This window comes from Euprymna scolopes, chromosome 26, assembly GCF_053919585.1.
Source record: "Euprymna scolopes isolate OS-2025 chromosome 26, ASM5391958v1, whole genome shotgun sequence".
Taxonomy (NCBI): Eukaryota; Metazoa; Mollusca; class Cephalopoda; order Sepiida; family Sepiolidae; genus Euprymna; species Euprymna scolopes.
The window spans coordinates 51460037-51481532 of record NC_136507.1 but is presented as its reverse complement, the minus strand read 5'-3'; the positions used below and the strand labels follow the sequence as shown (position 1 = coordinate 51481532).

Genomic DNA, 21496 nt, shown 5'->3' with positions numbered 1-21496 from the left:
TAATGAAAAATGTTTTTATGTCAGTTATGAAAAGTCAGAAATTTAACTGAATTTGAAAGTTAAATATTAAGTTAGTGCAAAAACAATATCGTTTTCTCACATATTACTTTTATATATGATTTCTGAATTAATTCATTGACACATATAGCCATGTTATATATCATTTTGAAGCATGTTTTTGCTCTATCAAATCGTGCTATTTGTTACCATTCTCAATCTCTTCATTTTTTGTAGACTTTTCGATGGCATGGACAAAATTCAAATTTGCACAATTTTCTTGTTCCAGTTCAATCTAGGCCAAAAACCTGCCGAGACAGCTTGTGATATCAAAGATTTATTTAAATTTTAAAACAAAGCTGTTTTTTTTTTTAGTTCATCATTAGTGTACAAAATACTATTTAAATTTTTTAATTTTTTCAGAAATAATTTAAAAAATAGTTAATGATTGGTATGCAAAATAAGAAAATAGAGCAAGAAGAGAATACTAAAAAAAACCCTTCCCATGTTAAAAATTAATTTCTAAATACTGTTACTTTTTAGAAAACCATTCTTAACATGAGGGAAGCTTTTCAACTATTCTATGCCTTCCCTCTATCAAAGAAAGTTCATATTTTTTTTTTTATTTCTATAAAAAGGTTTTGTTGATTTGATTTACTGTAAAAAGAAAAACAAGATAATAATAATAGTAATACCACTACTACTAATGACGGCAAATTCGTATATGAACTGTATCAGCTAAATCCCCCACCAAAATGAGATGATATTTTTGAGTGATTACATATTACCTACAAAAACTTGGTGAAAAGAAAAAAAAGAATTTTTAACTTAGAATGAGAGATCAGTTTTGTATGCAAATTTAACATAAAATGGAGTTAGTTTTACAATCTACAGAGATTTGAAAAAGTGGACAAAAAATCAAATATATAACAAATGTTACCAAAGACAAGTTACTCTTCTACTTAGTTGGATAAGTTTTTAATGTCTTTACTTAATGTAAAATGTTTATTTGGCTCAAAAAACAAGCAATGTCAACCAGTACACACGCACAAGAAAAAATGGGCATGATGTATTTGTTACAAGGCTATTTTTTCTTTTGCTCATGTATCAGTCAACATTAGTTATTTTTCATAAAAAAATCAATTAAAATCACTGATTACACTGATAATTTATTCATTGAAAAAAATAAACTAAAATAATTATTTATTAATAACTAGCAGGACCTGTGTACCCTCTTTGCCCAGTGGAAGTATGCCCTTCACCTCACCTGTAAAAAAAAAAACTACGGTTGTCAGTGGGAGCCACTGCCGGCCCAGTAAAATAATGGGCACTGGTACTTGTAGCCTAAATGAATGTATTGTGCCGAAGTAACGATGTTAGTATCTATAAACCCAATCTTAACATAGGGATTTGATTATCTGCTGTGATTATTCTTTGCTTTATAACCGAACATGTCAAATAAAAGTAGGGTAGTGTGGCTTATTAGGTAGTAGTTGTTACTGTCCGCCTGTAATGTGTAATAAAAATAAAAGAATGAACTAAAATGTTTCAAACCATCGCATTTCACATAAATTATATATATATATATACATAAATTATATATATATATATATATATATATATATATATATATATATATATATAGAGATACATATATTGAAGAGTTTAGCTTTCAAATAATCATGTTTTATTACATTAAAAAAAAAAAAATTTACAAAATTTTAAACAAAAAAATATGTTGCAAAAATAAAATTGTTAGCAAAAAATAGGATAGTATTAATATGTGAAAAACTTCTGTAATTTTTTTTCGGCATAATAAAAAAATATATATTTGGGAGCTAACTTCTTCAAATTAGTCCAGAGTTAACATCCTCAATATAGCCAGCTTCCTTATATAGCATTAATAAAGGTAATGTTCAAGCTGCAAAACACAGTTAAATTGGTTGTTTCTTACCACCTTTTACATTCACCTTTATTTCCATTCATTAAACTAACACATTTAACATTGTTGCGGATAAATAGTCGTACCATAAGCCACGCATGCGCATTATTTGGCTAGCCATCGGTAAGCATAATGTTATTGCGTATAAACTATTTGTCGGTGACAATTTCACCTGGAAAAATTCATTATCATGACATCGGAAACCCTATAAATGTCATCAAATTGCATGTAAAAGATAAAATAATTAACAAATAAACTTCCATATTTTTGTAAAGTTTATTTTTTTTTTGTAAATTGTTTTTATTTATTTTTTTTTTGTTGTGAGAAAACTTAATAGAAAAGATGCAAGTGTTAACAGAACTATTAAGGAGTCATTGGATCATTTTATGCCAAAATCATACAATATATATTTGTATATAATTGGTTTATAGATTAACTTATTTTATAGGTGTATGTTTTGAAGAAAGATAGTTTCTATTTAATCAATGAATAGAAACCCGACAGGTACTACTACAGAGTCTAAGGGCCCAGCAGTAGTGACAACAAACAAGGGACAACTCCACACTTCCCAACGCACCCAAATTAAGACTTCACTACACAAATTATAATGATTTATAATTTTGCTGTTATATTCAATTCCAAAAACTTCAAACATTGCTTCTCTGATGAATCTTAGATAAGAGGTGATCACCTAAAGAGACAATTCATAAAAGTGAACCATTAGCATTATTGTTTTTTTTGTTTTTTTTTTTGGGGGGGGGGGGCTGTTCAAAACGCTTTACCCATCATTTATTTAAACAAAATGTTAAAATATTGGAAAGGTATTTTAACCAAAACCGGATAGAATTTCTTTGGAATTGGTAACTAGGGGAGACCATATAACCAATTTATAGAAGAACAAAAATAAACTTGTTAATAAGTTAGTGGTGCAATACAACTTACCTTCATTATTTGGTATTAAATTCATAAAGTTTATATATTTTGTTTGGCACAAACTGATTTTTACGTTTAATTATGAAATAGAAACAATTTTGAAAAATATAAAATTATGATGAGATTGGAAAGGCCCATGCAGGAAAGAGTTTCTTTAAAAGTCACCAGAAATAGAACCATGGAGAGAAATTTCTTGAAGTCTAGAGGGATGGGAGGGGGGGTACTTAAAAGTAGGAAAAATATGGCAGAATCTGGGAGAGAATAAAATAGCCCAAACTACAAGATGTCCTCATAAACTGCATAACTATTTTAAAGGGAGATAATTTACTTATTTTCAAATTAAATAATTTGAAATAATAATAGCATCCGGAATTAGATTACATAAAAGAAAAATATACTCAAGCATCACTAGAAATCATAAAACAATGTGCAAAAACAACTAATCAGAGTTTCAATATATTATTCTAAATGACATGCAAGATCTGTTTCTATCAGTTTTCCTATGGAGCTAGTCTATATCAACATTTTTGCCAGAACATTTGTAGGTATTCTAGATGGTTGTCTTTGCTTAATGCTGATACATAATTCACGTAATGGTAAACTGTGTAGGTGAATCTGTTTGATACTCTCTTACAACTATATTTACATCTCAATCTTCAATTATATTTTCCAACAATTTCAGTAACATTTTCTTAGGAGATATTTTCTTTGATTGAATCAAAGTTTAGTTACCATCATTTCAAATTATTCAAGTGAAAAAAATAAATAAAAATTGAATTACTTATTAACTGATGAATTCAGATGAGCTAAGTAGTATAACCTATTATTTTGGCAGAATGTTATTTTTAAATATTTTGAAAAATTCAAACAAAAAAAAAATGAGCAGATGAGTGCAAGTGATTGCTAATAATTGAACATAATTTCTGCAGGTAATAAAATAATTAATTTAACAGTATATAGTGAGTTTTATATAAGAGAAATGAGTAGCAAAACAGTTACTGGCTGTAACTGTGAGTTTTGTATGTCAAGTTCAAAGTTATATTGAAAGCGGTTGTATCATTGCTTATTAGAAAAATATGAACCAATCATTCCTTCCATGATTTCCATGAATAGAGTTTTTTTTATGAAGTTTCCCACCTATAGAACACACTACTGCAGAACTGCATCCCGGCTGATTACAACTTAAATTGTCCTAAACTGGAGTAGAAGAAATACTCTAATGTGACATCAACCACAAAAAAAATAAAACCACTTATTTATAAAAGACTAATGCTATGGATAGTAATGTTGTAAATATCACACTATATTCATCTGATGGGATTGTAAACATAGGAATGTTATATAACCCCTCTCATGGGCCTATAGATGTTGATTGTCACTCACAGAGGTCATTGTTGATTATACTCTGTAATGGTTTTACTGTCAGATAACTGAAATATATTTATACAAAAAGGATACAATATTCATTTTTTATCTAAAGTATATATTTTACTAGCAGGACTTGAGTCTTTGCATTGTACAGAAAAATTAAGGAAACCAAGAAATTTCTCTCCCAGTTATTTTTGGATTGCAACTTGTTGAAAATTCAATAAATCTACCCCGAAGTAAGTTCACCAGGAAACTTGTTTTCACTTAAAATTCCCTGTGTTTATCCACAATAAACATATATATATATATAATTATGCATTGTAATTAAAAAACAATCAAATATTTTATTAATGAGATTTTTTTTGCAAAGCAATATGCAAATTATCTAACCTTATTATTATTTTGATTGCATACCCATGATCTGTATATGAGAAAGATATTGTGTGAAAAAAATCTAACAGTTTTAATCTTACTGTTTTTTTCATTTTTCTTAAACTTTTTCTTCTAGGGGATGGGACATCCAACCAGATGTCTGACATTTACCCCTATTTTAGTGAGTCCAACCAAGAGATCTTTTGAGGATTCTAGCCGTCCCTTTCAGTGCAATCGTTTGTATTTCACTTGCACTTGGTTCACCGGGTATGCTTGCTATGTACTTTTTAAAGTTCTTTTTCATAAGTCCAGTTGCACCTATGATGACTGGTATAATTGAAACGTTTTTTAATTTCCAATTTGGTTTCATATCATACATAAGTCCTTGATACTTTGTAATCTTTTCCCTCTCAACTCTGTTAAGCCCTGTATCATTGGGTACACTGACCTCTATTACGGTCGCTTTTTTGTTTGCTCTGTCCCAAATCACTATATCTGGTTTAACAGCTGCATTTTCAAGATATGTAGCAGTAGGGATTATGTAGTCATAGTGAATAGTGTAGTTGTCATTCCCAACTGTTCGTTCGGGTATATGTTCCCAGGAGTTTTTACTACACTGAATGTTGAGTTTCTTACATATCTTCCAGTGAAGGTATTTGCAAACTCCGTTATGGCGATCTGTATAATAACCGTCTCCAAGTAGGACTTTGCAACCAGAAATCAGGTGGCCCACACTCTCAACCTCAGTGCTACTGTTAGAGTAGGAAACGGTGCAACTTTCTAAGTATATATAGATATAAATGGATATAGAGATTAAATGAACTGCTTTTAATTATCATGCCTCTTCTTAGTTCCAAACTACAACTGCCTATATCACTTCAAATCCTTCTGTATCAGTGTCACATGAGCTAATCCAACCAATAAGACAGTACAGGGAGACAAACAAAGCTCTGGTCTCTAAGTAATCTAGTGTACCTGAGAAATGATACATCTCTGCTTAACTGCAAATACATTAATGCTAAGTAATATGTAACAATAAGAACAAAACAATTCTTTAAATAAAGCAAAAATAAAACTTGTAGAAAAGACAATAAACCTAACAGAGTGCATGTGATAAAGAAAAGGGAAAACAGAATATTCAAATTGTTAAGTCGATTATTGATTCAAGTAATCAACATTTTGATGAAATTTCCTTCTAAATATAATGAAAAAAATATTATACCCTGATGAAATTCTTATTGCTTGAAATGTTGATTATATAAAAACACTTAACAATGTGAATATTTTGTTTTTCCCCATTCAATATTTTTAAATTGTATTTTTAGTTTAATCTAATATATATATATCTCTATATAAATAAAATGAACTCATTTTTCCCCTCCGACTTTGACCATAATAGGATTAAAAATCATGATATTACATGCAGATGTAATGTGTACAGACTGTAGCATATCATCTGAGATTTGCTATAGACCTATTACCTCTACAGTTCCTAAACAATGGTACATTCCTATATTTTTTCCGGTGAGAGATAACTGCCAAAATCACTTAGATTCAATGGAAATTGCAACATCTTTTCTCTCTATTAGATTCCTCCTTTCCCCTCTCCCCATTTACACTGCCATGAATGCGTTCACAAGGAACAATACGAAGAAACACACCGGCTTGGAATCGTACAAGGTTACTTATTCCATTTTTTTTGTTGTTTTTTTTAAAAATCTTTTTTCCCTGATTTATGCTTTCTGTTTTTTTCCATTATAAAATAGAATTTAAAAATTAAAAAAAAAACAAAAAAAAACGCGATTACCATTATTGTTTTCTTTTTGCTTTTTTTCATTAGTGTAAGACGCAATCTGCGAGACTAATCGGATTTTGCTTCTGGTTTTAACGACTAACCGTGAAATCTAACTATGACCTTTATTTATTAGTACTTTCAACTCAACATTTATTTTTACACAAACATTACAGCGCAACGATTGCATTACACTTAAATTAAAATTAAAACTTAAAAATTCATTTAGAATTCAAGAAAACAAAAACATTCATTTAGAATTCGAGTATGGTGTGACTACTGAAACTAAACTAAAACAAACTTCACTGCGGAATTGATATTTGACCTAATTCACTTTTTAGTTAATTTATCACGTGTTTTAATTTAAAATTTTTTTTTTCTGGTGCTTTCGCCTCAATGATTCGAGTTCTAGCCCCCCCCCCTCCAACCTTTTTTGGGATTTTTCAAACACATGGGCACCGCCGGACCGTTCGTATTGCATCACGTTAATTTTTTTTTTTAATTGTTCTTTTTTTTTTACACGATTTTTTTTTAATAGTTTTAACATTGTTTGTTTTTATAATATTTAAACCGGGTTATGAATTTGCTTTATTTTCATTTTACCCCCCCCCCCAACCACAGACGCCTCTAAAAACCAGGGCAACGCCGGGTACCCACCTGCTAGTATATATATACATATATATATATAAATTAAATAACACTGAACCTTGCCAGTAATATATGAGTGATTATATAGGAACTAGCATTTCAGCCCGGCGTTGCCTGGGTGTTTAAATGTGTATGTTGAGCAAAAAAAAAAAAAAAAAAGTGGTAGTAGGAAGGCAGGCTCGAACCCATACCCCAAAAGGAGAAAAGAATGGCAAAAAAACGTGACATCTTTGCTGTTACGACCACCGCCAAACCGGAAGTGACATAGGTTTTAATTAAGGCTAGACAATCGAAAGGAGAGGATGACTTTCAAAAATATTGGCAAAAAAAGCGACCCCTCCCCCTCCCCCGTAGAAAAGTGCCCAGTTGGAGGTTATTAATGTTTTTAGCCAATGTTTTGATATTTGTCGTCTGAAAGGTCGAACTTCAAAACGATACTGATTTTGTAAAAATCAGTTATCTCTGTTGAAAGTTTTAGGTAGACATGCAAACATACATACATACATTTATATATTGATAACTAAAAATTTTAGACCCAAACTGATTAAAAAGCTTGCCCTACCTCTGATTACCCTTTATGTAAAATTTCAAATGTTTAGACCAGAAATTGTCTGAGTAATTTGGTAGAGACTGGAGAGGTCAAATTTTTTTAAAACTTTGACCCCTATTATGACCCCTTAACATTTATTGTTTTGGGCTCAAGTTAAGTTATTAAGTTAGATCCATGTCTAAGGAACCTATATCTAAAATTTCAAGTGTTTAGACCCAAAACTGATGGAGGAGTTTAGTAGAGTTCTCAAAGGTCAAATCATTGAACTTTGACTCCTTTACAGCCAAATTTCTGTCCGAAAACCGATCACAAAGTTTTTCCCAAATCTCAGTACCCTGTATATCAAATTTCGAGTATGTAGACTTAAAATTGACAGAGTTATTGTGTAGGGAAATGTACACACACACATGTTCACTTTTATATATAATAGGTGCTGTTTATATCCTGGCATTGCTTCCAGTTGTCCTGGACTTCTCCTTGCTACTGGATTGAAGCAATGCCAGTTCAGGAGAGGTATGAGAGGTAATTGTGTGAACCTTGCCTCACAATATACTTCCCATGCAGGAACACTTACAGGGAATATCCATTGTCTCAAAACTAAATGAAACCCCCTCTAACACACTAAAATAGGAAAAGGAGACAAGAATATATAAACTCCAGTATTAAAAGTAAAGAATAATTATTTTGGTATTTCATACATAAGAATAATTAAAAATCAGATTGTGCCAAAGTTTTTAGCATACCTTGTTGTCTGGAAAACTGACAGCCATAATAAGCTAATCTCAAGGCTGAAAACGGATACAGATTTTACAAATGTAAGAGTCGATTTCATTATTACTTGTTTCCTGCGGCTTTCAAATGAAAAAATAAAAGTGAGCGAAAGTCTTAAAAAAAATAATAAAAATAAAAATTTTCCCAAAGATCCATTTATATAAAAAACATTCCTAATAAAAATGCGGATCAGTTTCGTTTTTAGAAACAACTTTGGAAATTTAATTTCTACTTTTTATCTTGGAAAGGAGATTAAAGTTATTCTTACATTTAGTCTTTTTTTTTTCAAATGACTGCTAAGAAATAAACACAAATACACTTATATAAAGACGAACCAAAAACATTTATCAGAAGCTAATCTACGAAGAACTTGGAAAAACAAAAAGCAATTTCATAATTCACAAATATCCAAAAGGAAGGGTGTTGGAGTGTTGGTGGAAATTTGATATCACTTGCTCTGGTCGATTTTTTTTTTTTTTTTTTTAACTAGTCATTGTTATGTTTGTCTGTTTTATGGCATATCAATCTTTTTTAATTCTTTAATGCCAAAATAATAAAGATTGCAAATGGCGCCTTATAAACATCTGAAAATAATTTGCTATTTTCCCAGAACAGTGAAGAGGGAGGGAGTTTTCAAATGGCATTATTGTGTAAATGATCACAAAATATATCTGATGTGCATGACATGCTAATTTTGTCAAGAGGTCACAAAGATGAAACTGTTGGTTTTGTCTGTTTGATAGCATATCAACTTTCCAACAGAACTCATTGCAAATGATTCATTAGATATGATTTGATAGAAAGGTATCATCTCTCCTCTTCACTAACAAAATCTGTTTGTAAATAACCACTATAAATTCAATTGAATTTAGCATGGCAGATTTCATAATCCACAATGGTATCCACTGAACCAATCCTGAACCCATGCCCTCAAATTTTTGCCTGTGTGAAATTATGATAATTATTGTGAAGCTGTTGATGTTGATGATAAGAATCCTCTTAAGTTCAGTAATCATTTCAATCATATAAAGAATTGATAATTCATAGAAAAAGACCAGGTTATAAAAAATGACATTTAATGAGGATCTCATTGAAGGATGTCTTGACCTTTCCATCATCTTAGAAGATGAATGTCATTGTGTAGAATTGTCACCAATCATTATTGCTCCAAGCATTATGGTTGACATGCGCGCGTGAGAGAGAGAGTCTCTTTATCTCTAAACAGAGTATTTGCATTGTTTTTATTTATATCTTTCCAAATCATAAGTTTGTTTAGTTTATGATCACAATAAGTAAATCACTATGATATATAGAACAATTATATTCTACAATGTTGAAATATTATTTCTATAATTTTAATCATATATATATATATATATATATATATATATATATATATATATATATGTGTGTGTGCATGCGTGCACAAACACACACGCATTTACATTCAAACATTATAGTTTAATAACCTAAACCAGCTGTTACATGATTGAATTTTATAACAATGTTTTACCCTTAGAATTATAAAATGTTGGTCTGAAATAATTTTAAGAAAAATAAAAATGCTATAAAATTCTATGAGAAACTTTGATTGTTCTGTGACACATCAACTTAGTACAGTATTTTTATAAACATATTTAGACGTATTTAAAGTTCTCTATAAGAGTTTGTTAATTGGTCAGTTTCAGTTTGAAATTGCATTCTTGATGCACTTCAGTCCTTACACTTGAAATTGCTTTTTTGTCAAACTGCTGCCTTTCAATCTCAAATTGCATTTCCGTCATGTGCTTCAGTCAGAAATTGCATTTTAAGAATATATGTTCTTGCTTTGATTTCAACTTTCTCCTTAGAAGTTTTGTCTGTGCATGCATGGGAGCTGTGATGTGCATGTCGGGGAATGAAGTGGCAGTGCATCTATGCATGACTATGGCTGTATCTTCTCAGAGTAAAAGAATATCGTCTGTTACATATTTCTAAGAAAAAAATCATTAGAGTGAAAGTTTGAGAGATTTGTGCTCCTAAATAAAAAAGAGAGAGTAGACATGATGCCCATTCACCAGGGAAACTATTAATGCAACACTAATTCCTTTATATTCTTCTCTTTAATTGTAAAGGAAAACAGTCAAGTGTTCAAACAGCTACAGTAGAAACTATCCAATTGTGTGACTTTTACCTTTGTTGTCTTCACCCATTAATTGTTTAAACAACTGACTGATTTGTTCAGCTCCATCAAATGATTTGGTGACATCTAAAATTCATTGGTAAACAATAGCAAAAAGTTAATCACAAAAACGAAAAGTACTAATAAATAAGGAATATTTATTATGGTACATAAACATAGATATAGAGAAGAGTAAAAAATGGAAAAGAGAAATAGAAACGGGGGACAAAGAGAAAAAAAGGAGGAAAGAAATAAAGTGGGAAGAGAGGAGACAGGGGGGGGGGGAAGAGAGGAGAAAGGGGAGGGGGAGGAGAAAGGGGAGGGGAGGAGAAAGGGGAGGGGGAGGAGAAAGGGGAGGGGGAGGAGAAAAGGGAGGGGGAGGAGAAAAGGGAGGGGGAGGAGAAAGGGGAGGGGGAGGAGGGGAGGTGGGAAGAGAGGGGGGAAGAGAGGAGAAAGGGGAGGTGGGAAGAGAGGAGAAAGGGGAGGTGGGAAGAGAGGAGAAAGGGGAGGTGGGAAGAGAGGAGAAAGGGGAGGTGGGAAGAGAGGAGAAAGGGGAGGGGGGAAGAGAGGAGAAAGGGGAGGGGGGAAGAGAGGAGAAAGGGGAGGGGGGAAGAGAGGAGAAATGGGGGAAGAGAGGAGAAATGGGGGAAGAGAGGAGAAATGGGGAAAGAGAGGAGAAATGGGGAAAGAGAGGAGAAATGGGGGAAAGAGAGGAGAAATGGGGGAAAGAGAGGAGAAATGGGGGAAAGAGAGGAGAAATGGGGGAAAGAGAGGAGAAATGGGGGGGGAGAAATAGGGGGGGGGAAAGAGAGGAGAAATGGGGGGGAGAAATGGGGGGGAAGAGAGGAGAAATGGGGGGGGGAAAGAGAGGAGAAATGGGGGGGGAAAGAGAGGAGAAATGGGGGGGAAGAGAGGAGAAATGGGGGGGGGAAGAGAGGAGAAATGGGGGGGGAAGAGAGGAGAAATGGGGGGGGAAGAGAGGAGAAATGGGGGGGGAAGAGAGGAGAAATGGGGGGGGAAGAGAGGAGAAATGGGGGGGAAGAGAGGAGAAATGGGGGGGGAAGAGAGGAGAAATGGGGGGGGAAGAGAGGAGAAATGGGGGGGGGGGGGAAGAGAGGAGAAATGGGGGGAAGAGAGGAGAAATGGGGGGAAGAGAGGAGAAATGGGGGGGAAAGAGAGGAGAAATGGGGGGGAAAGAGAGGAGAAATGGGGGGGAAAGAGAGGAGAAATGGGGGGGAAAGAGAGGAGAAATGGGGGGGAAAGAGAGGAGAAATGGGGGGGAAAGAGAGGAGAAATGGGGGGGAAAGAGAGGAGAAATGGGGGGGAAAGAGAGGAGAAATGGGGGGGAAAGAGAGGAGAAATGGGGGGGAAAGAGAGGAGAAATGGGGGGGAAAGAGAGGAGAAATGGGGGGGAAAGAGAGGAGAAATGGGGGGGAAAGAGAGGAGAAATGGGGGGGAAAGAGAGGAGAAATGGGGGGGAAAGAGAGGAGAAATGGGGGGAAAGAGAGGAGAAATGGGGGGAAAGAGAGGAGAAATGGGGGGGAAAGAGAGGAGAAATGGGGGGGAAAGAGAGGAGAAATGGGGGGGAAAGAGAGGAGAAATGGGGGGGAAAGAAAGGAGAAATGGGGGGGAAAGAGAGGAGAAATGGGGGGGAAAGAGAGGAGAAATGGGGGGAAAGAGAGGAGAAATGGGGGGAAAGAGAGGAGAAATGGGGGGAAAGAGAAGCAGAGGGAGAAGGGATGATAAAGAAATGAGGGGAAAAGAGAAAAATAGGTAAAAAAGAGAAAAGTAGATGGAAAAGAAAAAAGGGTGAAAAATTTAAAAAAAGGGGAAGAAAGAGAAGGGGAAAAAAGAAATGGAGAAAAGGAAAATAGGATAAATGAAAAAGGAAAAACATGGGGCCCAATAAAAACAAAAAAAAAAATATATATATATTTTTTTTAATTGGTCCCCTACTCCTCTTCACATCATCTGGATAAAAAAAAATCATACCCATGATTTATTTTATCTAATTTTAATCTCATCAAATTTTTTGTGTTTTTGAAAATATTTTTTTTTAAATCTTGCTATTTTTAATCCTACAAATATTCTTTTACTGAATGAAAATTTGGAGAAGTTAACATTTTATTCTTTAATCTTTGAGAGTTAAAAGAAAATTAGGTAAAAGTCCAGACCAGTTAATACGTGGTTACTCATGAAAGAAAAATATGTGTAATTTATATCAAACTCATTAGAAGTAAATTCTCTACTTAACTTGCCAAGTTTAATCTTTTATTAAACTTTTTATTAGACACTTTCTTCTATAAAATCCATCTTCTGGACCATCAATTTTAATGGCTGCCATGGAAATATTTGTTGAATGCCATTAAATTTGACTGCTGAGAAGACATTTTATAGAAGTGTGAAATAAAAAGTTTTATAAAAATTCAAATTTAGCTGGCTAGGTAAGAATGTTAATCTACAGTAGATAGTGCATTAAAAATTAATAAAATACAGTACAATATATAATACACATGCATATAATCATATAACATTGTAAATAACACTAAAGTGGGGGCAAATACCGTAACCAGAGGCCAGAAAAACATCATGTTCCACATCGTAACCTGAAAACCATAGCCTAGGGGCACCATATCCAAAGGTTCTACTGTAATGGGTTTGATATAAATTATGTGTTGTTTTTATTTATTTTTTTAATTTACAAGTTTCATTGTTTTACTTAGTTGATTGCTATTATTAAGTATCAGGCATTTATTATATATATCTTTTATTGGATTTTTCAATGTTCTAAATGGATGCATCTTTATTGGTGCTATAGCCTTTGATAAAAATAGCAGAATGTGTAATGATATCAGTTATAAATTCACTGTTCCTATTGATATCTCACGAGGACAGAGTTAGATACAAGATCAGTTTTTAATGTGGGGAAAATCTAGCTCTCCAATGAGATACTCTAGATGGAAAAAAAAGTTTAAATTGTCTCGGTCTAGAAGTACTTCTTCATTGATTTCAGTCTAGAAGTACTGTTTCAACGACCAAGGACAGAATAGACATGTAGCACCAGAACAGATACTACATTCTGTTCATAGGTAAAAAGCAAGAGTTATAAATTCAGTTATTGAAAAAAAAATTAAATTAATTGGTAAACCACATAAAAGCAGCTATGTAATTGATCAGATTATATATACTGGCCCAATATACTCACTCGATAGATTTTCATCTTTGATACTGTAAGTTTTACTGCTGCTTTTGCTACTCTTGCCACTGCGGAGTAAGCTGCGGCTCTCACCAGGGCTGGAGAACAAAAGTTGGGAAGAATCTCTTCGAGTCCTGTTTGGAATTTCTTCTAAAAGATCTTGACACCCAACCAATCTAAAAAAAAGAAACAGTTCTAGTTTTAGTTTAATTTGAGCATTTCAAATAACCAACACAATCAAATCATATTCAAATAAACTATCAACATTTAGAAATTAATTAAAAAAAACTTAATCAGAAATTAAAAATGATTAAAAAAATAAAAATCTGACTGAATTTCATTCAAAATTAATAAATTAATAAACCTTAAAAACTGGATTTTTTACATTTCATCTGTGTGTGTCACGTCATACATGTAAATTAAATCCAAATAAAACTGGTTGTTATGTTACAGATCTCACTCAATTACCATATGATCCACTCTGTTAAAAATTACCATATGATCCACTCTGTTAAAAAAAAAAAAAGTGCAATTGCGCGCACATTTCGCCAGACATTAAAATTTCAGTCACTTACACAATGTCGATTACACCTACGCACGCTATGCAGAGAACAAAAACAAAACTGCATTCTCCACACGAATGTAGTAGGCGACATACCACGTGATCAGAAAACATGACTTACTGATCAATAAGAGACACAAAAAATGAAACATTTTTTTTTGGATCTGATTGAAGCCAAAGATCGATTATAAAAGGAACCTCTCCTTTGACCACGAGGTAGTCTTACCGTCCTTAGGGATCATCTTGGCATTGTCGTCACCGACACTAACATACTGCAAATACACCGCCATTGTCGCTGACACCAACTTAACGTGAATATCATTGCTGTCGTCGCCGACATCAACTTACTGCCGTCATTAACTTATCACAAGTAGCTCACCGCCATCATTAACTTATCGCAAGTAACTCACCGACATCAACCAGACTCATTGACGTCTCTACGGATATAAAATTTAATTTAGTGAAAATAAAATATATATATTTAATTTTATTTCTTTATTTTTATTTTTTATTTTTTTAATCATTATCTTTACTCCATTGTTTTATTAATTGTGTAAATAGTTTTCTCGTACAAAAAATGTGCCAATTCTATCTGGCAAGATCATTTGAAATAGAGCATAAATAGATCTGAAAATGCAGTTCTCTTCCCCTCTTCCCCCTGTTACTACTTATAAAAGAACATGCTTGTCCAAGTAGCGAGCTAAATCACGTAATGGCTGTTTACTTTTCAAAAAGGAAATGCGGAAGTTTATTTCAAGCAAAATCAATTCTTATTTGCATTTCATTGTTTTATTAATTGTGTAAATGGTATCATTTAATATAATAAGTCCTCAGATGTACCTCTCTATCGTACAGTATATTGATACTCTATGGCTGACTGGGATAGCTTCCGTACATTTATATCAGATCTATCTCTGCATTCCATGTTTAAAAAGGATGCGTCCTCTATAGTATCAGACCTGACCGAATGATAAATTGTAGGTATAGACCGTTTCATACTCTCAAAAAAAATTCCAGCAAAAACCTAACAGCCAGTTGTGGTTCTCTCCAGAATGTGCCATTGCGCACAGAAATCACTTTTTACATTGCTTCTAACGCAATAGATGTACTGAGACTAAAGCCGCTTTCAAGACTACAATATGGTTGTCTTCAAGTCCAACATAGGCAAGTTCTTGATGAGCCGTTCCATATAAGTTAACAAATTTACCGAAATTCCATTACTAACAATTACTATATTGTTCAATTTCTACTGTACACTCTTTAACCCTTATCCTCAAGTGGTCTCTTGGCCTGGATAAGTGGCGATGCCTATATAAAACAAAAAAAAAAAAAATTCTTATATAATTCTTGTTGGAAATTGCTTCAAACAGCCACCATCTACTAGTTTATGAAAGACTGAGTTTAATCGAATCAAACTGCATCAAATGAAACACATTAAAAAGAGTGAGGGAGTTCTAAAATATTTCAATTTCTGGTTTCTCCTAGGAAGACATTCACAGCAAGAAAATGTCTTCAAACCTAAACAAAAAAAGAAAACAAACTTATTTCCTTATACATATACCTATCAACAGGCAGAATTTTAATGAACAGAGCTTCTTTACAAGAAGTTCCCATCTGTGGAACACATTACCATTGGACTACTTCCCTGCAGATTACAACATGGTTGTCTTCAAAATCAACTTCAATAAATATTGTCATAAACAGACTGTCATAATTAATTAAATTTAGTTCATTCTATTATTTTCAATCCTCTTAGAATGTTCTTTATCTATCAATGGACAATTATTTCATTAATCCTTATTCTCAAGTAGATTTTAGCCTGAAGGAGAAAAATACCATGGTGCTTATTTCGATCAATAAATTTTTGTGAGAGCTGAGATATGTTCATCTGAATTTTAAAGTTAAAAACTGCAAGAACTTTCTTGTCAACCTTATATATATATATATATATATATATATATATATATTTCATCTATCTCTCTATGTATATACACAAATATATTCATTTCTCTCTCTCTCTCTATATATATATATATACACACACACATTTTTCTTTAATTTTTATGCTCCTATCTAGTTTTCTTAATCCTAAAATCTAAACCTAATGATGAAATCCCAAAATATCTCTAAATTTCCAAATAAAAATAACCTCTAAACCTCTTCCCAAGATATCCTAAAGTACCTTAAACCTTCCTAACCATAAAACAAATTAAAGACCTAAAAACAATAAAACTTCTGAAACTGTAGTAATAAATAAGTAAATACAAGTGTACATATGGATATTAAACAAAAATGTTCATTTTATTTATCTAAGATCAAAAAAGTCTGCACAAATTGAATATTAGTCTTTCAGTAAATTTAACATTTGTTTTCATTAATGTTTTTTGTTTTTTAACTATTCACTGTGATATGTGCCTATGGTTATATTGAGTGTCCAGTCGAACTAATATAACCAAAAATTGTATAAACCCAGAAATTTCCTCATATCAACCCTATTTAATTAATTCAAGAGAATAATATAGATAATTCGTATTAGGATTCACCCACTATCGACCCTTAGCATTCCTTACATTGTTAATCACAGTTTAAGTTAGTATTATGACTTATTTGATCCTAATTAGATTAATTTCAGTTAAACTTTTCTTGAAATGCTAAATCATTAATAAAATATATTTCTCACTCCTCAAAATTTTAGCTCAAATTGTCACAACTATTTATATGAGTTTGAAATAGGCTAGCATATACCTCATTCTAGGGAGACAATTTTGTATAACTTCTAGCTTTTTATTAAGCAAATTCTTATTAGATGTTACTATATGGAAGGATCCCAAAGTATATAAATTACATTTTTTTTACTCTTGTTAAGTATATATTTATTACCTTTACCGAATATTGATCATTATAATTTATAATAAATTTTACTTTTAACTAATTCCCTAACATATTTAGCTAAAGAAGTAGAAGGTTTATCAGATTCAGCATTTGGCTCAATTCTGAAAGAACACAAGTGGCTTCTGCATCTTTCCTTAAATGTAGTCCTAGTAGATCTGTCTTAGTGTTATTTGCAAGAATTATACTACATTTGTAGTTAAACAGTTTCCGCTTAATAAGCATTTATTCTTATTTCTTCAATTACAGTTATCTTCAGTTACATTATTGATATTAATAGGTCCATGCTGACTATGTGTATGGTATGCACTTTGTATTTTAGCGTTATTATATTCTATTACATATGTAGCTAGATTTTTCGAAGTGTGAGATATAGTTTAATATTATTTTTATTAAAGAGCTTACTCAATTTACTATCTTTAGGAAAGTTCCTATTAATGATATTATAAAAAATTTAGGAATATTCGACAGAATATGTTCACTAAATGGCATATTAAACCATATGGTGGATGGCCTATTTTTCTTTATTTTATTATTTGTATTGAATGATCTAGAATCCTCATAATTGGCGCTGATCATTAGGTAATTCATTTTCAATTACATTGCTACTACTTCTTTCTCCTTCTACTTTTCCCATAACCCTATTATATGATATGCAGCCATTTGTTAGCTCCACTTAGCTTATTATTAGATTTGTTAAAACTAATCTCATCTCTATAACCTGACTTAGTTAGAGCCTTATTATAGTATGATATATTTCATTAAACAGCTGTTTATATTTAGATAATTTATTATTTCAAAGATAGATGAAATTATGGATTTTTTTTTTTAACAGAATGTGGATAGTTAGAATTATTATCTATGTACAATAAATTATGGTTCAGTATATGATAGAGATCATATGTTATTAACCAAATCCAATGTAACATACAGAAAATGTACTACACTATGATTGATATCTATAGATATTTTAACATCTATTTTCTTAGAGAATTTCTGCAGACTTTTTACCTTCATCCAAGCTCTTAAGGTTGGAATTAACAAAAAACAAGGCATCATAATTATAGTCATCCTACTAATTCAGGATTGTCTTTATGCATTTCACTCAGTATATAAAGCCTACCAAATCAGTAATATGTTTTGATGAAAAAGAAGTTAATTGTAGTTTAACTAAAAGCAGAAACATTAAAATCTGTGCAATAGAAATCATGGTTTTTAAAAATTCATATTCCATTTTAACACTGCTGTGTTAAATGTACACAATAATTGATTTTTTGTTTGCACTTACCTGACCTCCAATGTTCCTGTGAGAGCTGCGGCTTTAGTGAAATTAGTATTAAGCAAGAGACTTGTCTGTTTGTCTCTTGGTCCACTGTGTGGTCTGCATGCCTCCAACTCAGCTTTCAAGAGTTCAACACGAGCAGAATGAAGCTCCATCTCATCTAGACGTTTATTCAATGATATTTCTAACAGTTCCAACTTGTGGTTGGATTCCGTTAAACTTTGTTGAGCCTAAAAAAAAACAAAAAAATTAATACAGTCAACCTATATTTAACAAAACAAACAAAAAATATCATCATAGAACCTATTCTTACCCATCCTTGTAGATATTCTAAAAATTAAAACTATTTAATGTTTTAAAAGAATCAATTATTTTTTTTTTTTTTAAGAAATCCATCCATCCTTTGAAGTGCTTCATTACATGCTTGCCAATAAAACTTCATTGTTAATCGTTTGGTTATATTTTCACATGTGTGGTAATACTGATGCATTTACTAAAAACATTTTCAGAGCCGGATAAGTATATGGCTCGCTATAAGCTGTACACTTTCATGGTTCTCTGCTTACTGGAGCCTGCACCTTCTCCTTAAGAGAGGTCTACTGTGAAACTGTAATGTTCTGAATTTCTCAATTGTACAACAGTAACTATAACTGCCCATAAAAAATAGAGTGAATTTTTTTTAAGATTTATTCCTCGAGATACATCATGTTCTGTTAATGCGGATGAATATTAACAGTCTAAATCTTTTTAATAGAAGAATTAAACAGGGTTTTAAATGATGGGAATAGTAGGCAAGGGGGGTTAATATTGAATTCTTTTTACAGAAATTAAGCCATTACTTTTTTTTAATAATAGTTTAATTCTTTTACAAAAATAATAATTGCTATTGTTTTAACTTTTTAATGAATTAATCTCATACATATATATATATATATATATATATATATATATATATACCAGCTGATCTGGGGGGGGGGGGTTATATCGCATATCCGTCCATATTTACATGAATAAACCAGAAACAAGCAAGAGCAGCAGCAGTAATAATAATGGCGACGCTAAAACAAAGCCCATTCGTCGATAAAACATAAATGAACACACTAAACACACACGACAACATCAAAGCCCATTCTTTTTATGTACACACATCAACAGAATAACTCACACTTCAAAGAAAACCGCCAGAGGAAGCCACAGATCAACTGAAAAATCAAAATACAAAACACAAACATCACAGTAGACGCCACTCCAGCACCATATAAACACGAATAATTATTTCACAAAACACTGCAACAGTACAACACCTACTAGAACACATTCACAATTTTCTTAGCTTTAAATAGACATAACACGTATACAAACGCCAAACAGACAACTCCCTACAACACATTAAAACACAAAAAACCAACACAAATAAAAAGCAAAATGCTGACCAATGATAAAACCCATTTTTTTGTCTACAACTACGTCCACATTGCAAGTATAAAAATGACAGCGTTTTCAACAAGCGGGCAGATCGGCCCCTGCAGGTCAAGCTGTGAATCTCGCTCCGTCAGCAACAGTTAACCCCTCGGCAGCGACACCAGCTATTGAAATTACTGCGCCACCGCCACCTCACTCGTGATACTGGATAGTAAGCCTTGAAGATTAGCCCCTCTTCCGTCGCCACCACCATAGCCAGATCACACCAGCACACCAGACAGCAAGGCTTATCTGCCAATAGCAGGTGCGACTCGCCAACACAATTACAGGAGACAAAACCGGACATATTCTTTCGAAGTGAAACTGGCATAGGGCCGACCACTTCCCTAGATGAGTTAATAATTAACGGATACTCTAACTTAACATCTAAATCTGGCCCTCAAGATAGGCATGGAGTGTGTGCCTACATTAAAGATGGCTTCCCATGTGGTAGGGATATCTCCAGAGAAGACCCTAATTTACCTTATATGTGCTTCCGGGTTGCACTAGCTTACACCACAGCATTTATATTTGCCCTCTATCGCCCCCACAATAGTGGGGTTACTATCTAAGAGTATGTCTGAGAAAATTGACCACATCCTGTCTGCTCATCCTTCGGCTAACATTCACATTTGCGGTGACTTCAATATCTATAATGTGGAATGGCTGACCAACTCAAATAACACCGATGATGAGGGGATGTTCTGTCATCATTTTGCCATTGTCTATAACCTCACTCAGATTGTTCACAAACCCACCCGTGTGCCCGATACTACCAGTCAGTATGCAAGCCTTCTAGACCTTTTTCTCACAACTTCCCCTGAGCTATGTTCATGTTCCGTTCTATCTCCCCTGGGATCCTCCGACCACTCTGTTATATCAGTTAAGATAAAAATGAAATGTAATAAGTCTTCAGACATACCTCTCCACCGTACTGTATATTGATACTTTATGGCTGACTGGGATAGCTTCCGTACATTCATATCTGATCTATCTCTGCATTTCATGTTTAAAAAGGATGTGTCCTATATAGTATCAGACCTAATCGAATGGTTAATTGTAGGCATAGACCGATTCATGCCATCCAAAAAATTCCAACAAAAACCTAACAGCCAGCCATGGTTCTCCCCAGAATGTGCTGCTGCCATCGCGCACAGAAATCACTTTCTCCATAACTACCAACGTAATAGATGTACTGAGACTAAAGCTTCTTTCAGGACTGCCAGCAACCACTGTAAAGCAGTAATAAAAAATGCAAGAGAGCTATATGCTCAGTCCATTACATCCAAAGTAGCTGAGCAACGGCTTGGTACCCACCAGTTTTGGAAAATAGCAAACAGGATCCTGAACAGAAGCGTGCATTCTATCCCAACCATCATCAATGGACCTGAGGTCATCTCGTCAGCATCAGACAAGGCCAGACTATTTGCCAAGAACTTTGCAGCTAATTCTACCCTAAGCAACGAAGGCCATCAACTCCCCGTATTTCCTCCTATAACAGATAACATGCTACGCAACATACAAATATCTATGCATGAGGTCGTCAAGCTAATCAAGAACCTTGATTCCAGT

General features: G+C 33.1%; 1 protein-coding gene across 8 annotated transcripts in view; it reads right to left on the bottom strand.

Annotated features, from left to right (window-relative positions):
- LOC145248037 (serine/threonine-protein kinase N2-like) overlaps window positions 1-21496 on the bottom strand; it is a 412484-nt gene that overhangs the window by 72428 nt on the left and 318560 nt on the right. For 4 of the 8 annotated variants that reach the window (XM_080109765.1, XM_080109766.1, XM_080109761.1 and 1 more), the window contains 3 exons: window positions 18470-18693; window positions 13740-13906; window positions 8346-8390 (listed from right to left, as the gene is read on the bottom strand). In XM_080109765.1, the coding sequence (XP_079965891.1) occupies window positions 8346-8390; window positions 13740-13906; window positions 18470-18693 (436 nt within the window). The remainder of the gene's footprint in view (window positions 1-8345; window positions 8391-13739; window positions 13907-18469; window positions 18694-21496) is intronic. The other 4 variants (XM_080109767.1, XM_080109768.1, XM_080109763.1 and 1 more) reach the window with 1 other exon arrangement.